This window comes from Sinocyclocheilus rhinocerous, unplaced genomic scaffold (assembly GCF_001515625.1).
Source record: "Sinocyclocheilus rhinocerous isolate Xijiao unplaced genomic scaffold, SAMN03320098_v1.1 scaffold231, whole genome shotgun sequence".
Taxonomy (NCBI): Eukaryota; Metazoa; Chordata; class Actinopteri; order Cypriniformes; family Cyprinidae; genus Sinocyclocheilus; species Sinocyclocheilus rhinocerous.
In genome coordinates, this window is record NW_015640454.1 from 856,563 (window position 1) to 861,306 (window position 4,744).

At 35.2% G+C, this 4,744-nt stretch overlaps 1 protein-coding gene across 1 annotated transcript; it reads right to left on the minus strand.

Annotated features, from left to right (window-relative positions):
• Nucleotides 1-284: 284 nt before the first annotated feature.
• LOC107752966 (urokinase plasminogen activator surface receptor-like) lies at nucleotides 285-1,781 on the minus strand. Its single transcript, XM_016569052.1, has 4 exons — nucleotides 1,733-1,781; nucleotides 978-1,112; nucleotides 753-860; nucleotides 285-626 (listed from the first exon to the last, which is right to left on the minus strand). The coding sequence occupies exons 1-4, from the start codon at nucleotides 1,779-1,781 to the stop codon at nucleotides 433-435; spliced, it is 486 nt and encodes a 161-aa protein (XP_016424538.1). The 3' UTR covers nucleotides 285-432.
• Between the last annotated feature and the right edge of the window lie 2,963 nt (nucleotides 1,782-4,744).

Consider the following 4,744-nt stretch of genomic DNA (forward strand, 5'->3'; position numbering starts at 1 on the left):
GAGCATGTTCTAGTACACCCACAAAACAAAATCAAGACATTGTAAAAGAGCATAATAGGACCCCTTTAAGCATACAAAAAATATGGGTGTTAAGCACAATGAGAAAGTCTGAGTTGTATGGTTAAGACATTGTGCACCAGAAGACCCTCATGTAACATTGAGTTACAGATTTATCACCTTTACCCTCTTTCACCACAAGAGCATAAATACACATTAAACACTTCACCAATATAGCAAAATACATAAAGCTGTAAAGGTGTTACAGAGATTTGATTTGCGTAGACCATAAATATATTTCAATTACCGTTAGTATATCTTTTAAAATTCATCACACCAAATCAAAGACAGTACAGAGATAATACAACTATATGTTTGTAAAGCGCATCATATTGTATCTTTGCTGCTGCTGCAGAATGTGAAGAGCTGCTGGATTCAGTGCAGCAGGATGAAGGAGAGCAGAGAACAGCAGAGGAACAGGAAGCTCTGAGTGACACTCTTAGCACCGTTACACAGGTTCCCCGAACAACATGACACACCACCAACAAATGTATCAAATATTGAGACAATATCACAAATGGACTTAGAGACACAGCCTTTTACAGATAATGGCTGGTTTTCGAACTTCCCTGATGAAAAGAGGAGAAGGTTGAATCAGTCAAAGCAGGACATTGGTATATGATCTGTATCAAATGCTCAAACATAAAGGAGATAAAAATATCAATTTTAATCTTCTTCCTTTTCCAGATTCTCACCTGTTGCTTTAAAGCAGCGGTCTTCACTCCCTGAGCAGCTCACTGTGCTTGAGCAACTCCGTCCATCACAATAGTAACATTTATTTCCATTGGGGACAATAGAGGGATCTACAGGAGGAAAAAATAGCTTCCTTTACAAATTTCTATTTCAGATGACATACAATCCCTGATAGAAAAAGTTCCATTATTTTTGTTCAATGACTGCATGTCAGTAAGGTTCAATACCTGGAGCGTCTAGGGAGTTACAGAGATCCGAGTTACAGCAGGTAGAAGCAATCTTTCCAATGCCAAGGTTGATGGATCCGCTTGGACAGCCAATTGGTAAAGCACAACCTTTAGCTGTTATTATAGTACCGTTGCCTAAAAACACATGAGTGATACAGGAATGAGCAGTTCAACTGAACATTATTTTGATGGAAAATGTATTTATAAATATTTTCAAGTAGAAAGAGTTTGTCTTTCCAATAATGTAATGAAAATACAAACTTTGCAACATTAAATGATCTCTAATATTTTATACAATGATGTCCAAAGGTGTAAGACCACTTGTAAAAATGCTTTACAATAAGTCAAACAAAAATCTATATATAGAACATTCTATGCATGCAGTTGTAAATTCTACCCAGAAAAAAAAGAGTATCGGTTCTGTGACAATAATAACACTGCCGCAGCACCAGTAAATTATAGCAGCATCTCCATCAGTAAGTTATAGCAGTAAATTTCAGTCCATAGCAGTAAAGCAGTAAATTTCATACTTACCAAAATATAATGTTGCACTGATGCAGCTGGTAACTCCACCGGAGCATGTTGTCTGTGCACAAGAGCTCGACAGACTTGTGCACTGATAACAGCTGAGAGAGTGTCCTTTAGTAATACGAGAGAGACTTTTTTTTAGTAAAAAGAGAGAGAAAGTGAGAGAGAGACATCTAATGATCTGTATTTGTACTCAATAATGTTCCAAACACTATTTGTCTTTGTACCTGCAGTGAAAAGAACGAACAGAAGAAAAACTGAGATTTGTAGATCCATCTTTGATCAGGAGGTGAATGACATAAAGTGCCTGATTCAGCGCTTATTTTATAGATTATCAGAAGGGGTGGGTCTTGACAACAAAATGAAAGTTTAACTAAAAGACCAAAATATTAAACAGGTAGATATACATTTACTTGCCAATTAATGACCATATGAAGATGAATAAATTAATCTTTATAACAAATGTATAGGGTGTACTTAAAGTGATAGTTCACCCAAAAATGAACATTCTGGCATATTCTTTCATTTCTCACCCTCATGTCTTTCCAAACCTGTGAGACTTACTTTCTTCTGCATTCCATACATTGAAAGACAAAGGGTGAACCCCTTTGTATGTTGTTCATACAGGTCAAACTTGTTTCATTTAGTTTTTTTCACGAGTGCAAGGTTCATTTAAATGTTTTTGCTCAATATTGACTCTTAAACTAGCTCTACATACAGTAAGAATGCTTAAGGCATGACTGACGTTAAAATGGATCATTATTGAGAAACCAGGCCAAGAATACTTTCAATTTCACTCAAAGAGACTGTTTTTTTAATTGTGCAACTGTAACCAAACAAATGAAATTATACAAATGAGTATAGGAATTTAAAACAGTATGACCTAACAAACACTGGGTATTTTTTCAAACCATGAACTGGCATTTAAACTTTTAATTAAACTTTTTACTCAACACAAGACCAAAATACAAATCAGACTGTCACTTAGGAGTAAGCTTGCTATCAAACTGATCAAATTCTTGAGCACTTCACTAAAATGAGTGTATAAACTAACACCACCCTTCTGAAAAACAGTTCACTTTTAAAAAGAGTACTGAAATATACTTTAAAAGAATATTAAATGTGAACTGAATATAATGTTTTTGGATGCTAAATTACATGTTGATTGCAACTAATGAAACTGTATAATTGCTAAATTTATATTAAATGCAGTTCGTTAGTAGGACTTAAGTACATGTTTATATGTACAGTATATAATTTCATAATTATTTTGTCTTTTAAATATAGAAAAACTGAGATTTGTAGATCCATCTTTGATCAGGAGGTGAATGACATAAAGTGCCTGATTCAGCGCTTATTTTATAGATTATCAGAAGGGGTGGGTCTTGACAACAAAATGAAAGTTTAACTAAAAGACCAAAATATTAAACAGGTAGATATACATTTACTTGCCAATTAATGACCATATGAAGATGAATAAATTAATCTTTATAACAAATGTATAGGGTGTACTTAAAGTGATAGTTCACCCAAAAATGAACATTCTGGCATATTCTTTCATTTCTCACCCTCATGTCTTTCCAAACCTGTGAGACTTACTTTCTTCTGCATTCCATACATTGAAAGACAAAGGGTGAACCCCTTTGTATGTTGTTCATACAGGTCAAACTTGTTTCATTTAGTTTTTTTCACGAGTGCAAGGTTCATTTAAATGTTTTTGCTCAATATTGACTCTTAAACTAGCTCTACATACAGTAAGAATGCTTAAGGCATGACTGACGTTAAAATGGATCATTATTGAGAAACCAGGCCAAGAATACTTTCAATTTCACTCAAAGAGACTGTTTTTTTAATTGTGCAACTGTAACCAAACAAATGAAATTATACAAATGAGTATAGGAATTTAAAACAGTATGACCTAACAAACACTGGGTATTTTTTCAAACCATGAACTGGCATTTAAACTTTTAATTAAACTTTTTACTCAACACAAGACCAAAATACAAATCAGACTGTCACTTAGGAGTAAGCTTGCTATCAAACTGATCAAATTCTTGAGCACTTCACTAAAATGAGTGTATAAACTAACACCACCCTTCTGAAAAACAGTTCACTTTTAAAAAGAGTACTGAAATATACTTTAAAAGAATATTAAATGTGAACTGAATATAATGTTTTTGGATGCTAAATTACATGTTGATTGCAACTAATGAAACTGTATAATTGCTAAATTTATATTAAATGCAGTTCGTTAGTAGGACTTAAGTACATGTTTATATGTACAGTATATAATTTCATAATTATTTTGTCTTTTAAATATGGTTGAAGTGTAGCTACTCCTGAATGCACTATGACAATATATTATTTTGTTTAGATAATGTTATGTTAAATCATGGAAAGAAATTAATAAAAATGTAACAAGAGAGTGATGCTTGCAGTGGCAAAACTCAGCCCTCGGTTGCTAGGGTGTTTCTAGGCGGTTGCTAGGGTGTTCTAAGTGGTTGCTAGGGAGCTGCTAGGCAGTTGCTAGGGTGATGCAAGGTGGTTGCTAGGGTGTTCTGGGTGGTTGCTATGGTGTTGCTAGGCGGTTGCTAGGGTGTTCTGGGTGTTACTAATGTGTTGCTAGGCGGTTGGTAGTTGTCACAGATTGTTACTGTGGAGTTTTATAGAGTTCTTAGCATGTTCTTAGCCTGATTTAGCAAATCGCTGTTAGCATGCAGCTATTCACTGCTAGCATGTGTAGCATGCATGATAGAAGACCTGTTTGCTAGTGTGATGCCCCAATTGTTGGTTCGTCACAATTGATGAAACTAATATTGGTTTTACATGTGTAAATGTATTAAAGGAATGGTGGTTCCGCTAGACCAACAGAGGGCGCTATGAGAGTGCAGTGTGTTGCGATGCGTCTGCTTGGCTGCTGGTCATAACCCAGCGAGACGAGAGCTGATCACACGCACGTTTTTGTCCTGTCTTTATTCCACCATTTCACAGGCCCTGTGATAGTGGTGACTGAAGATTTCTGGGAACACTTAACTGTCAGTTGATGCAGAAGTTCTGTACCTGCTACACTAGCATGCATCAAAAGAGCAAAACCCCCATGTTTCTATGACACTTCTATACAAAGATATGCCTTTTGATCTGTTTAAATGGTAGTCTATGGGGTGATTGCTAGGGTGTGGCTATGAAGATTATAGGTTATTACTTATTGGTACTTGAAAATGTATAGCGTGAATATTTTA

Excerpts from the sequence above, each read along its gene's own strand:
- LOC107752966 (XM_016569052.1), bottom strand. The coding sequence starts at position 1,781 with ATGGATCTACAAATCTCAGTTTTTCTTCTGTTCGTTCTTTTCACTGCA. Across the intron at positions 1,113-1,732 it reads GTTCGTTCTTTTCACTGCAG|GCAACGGTACTATAATAACA; the intron begins GTACAAAGACAA and ends ATGTGTTTTTAG. Across the intron at positions 861-977 it reads TAACTCCCTAGACGCTCCAG|ATCCCTCTATTGTCCCCAAT; the intron begins GTATTGAACCTT and ends TTCCTCCTGTAG.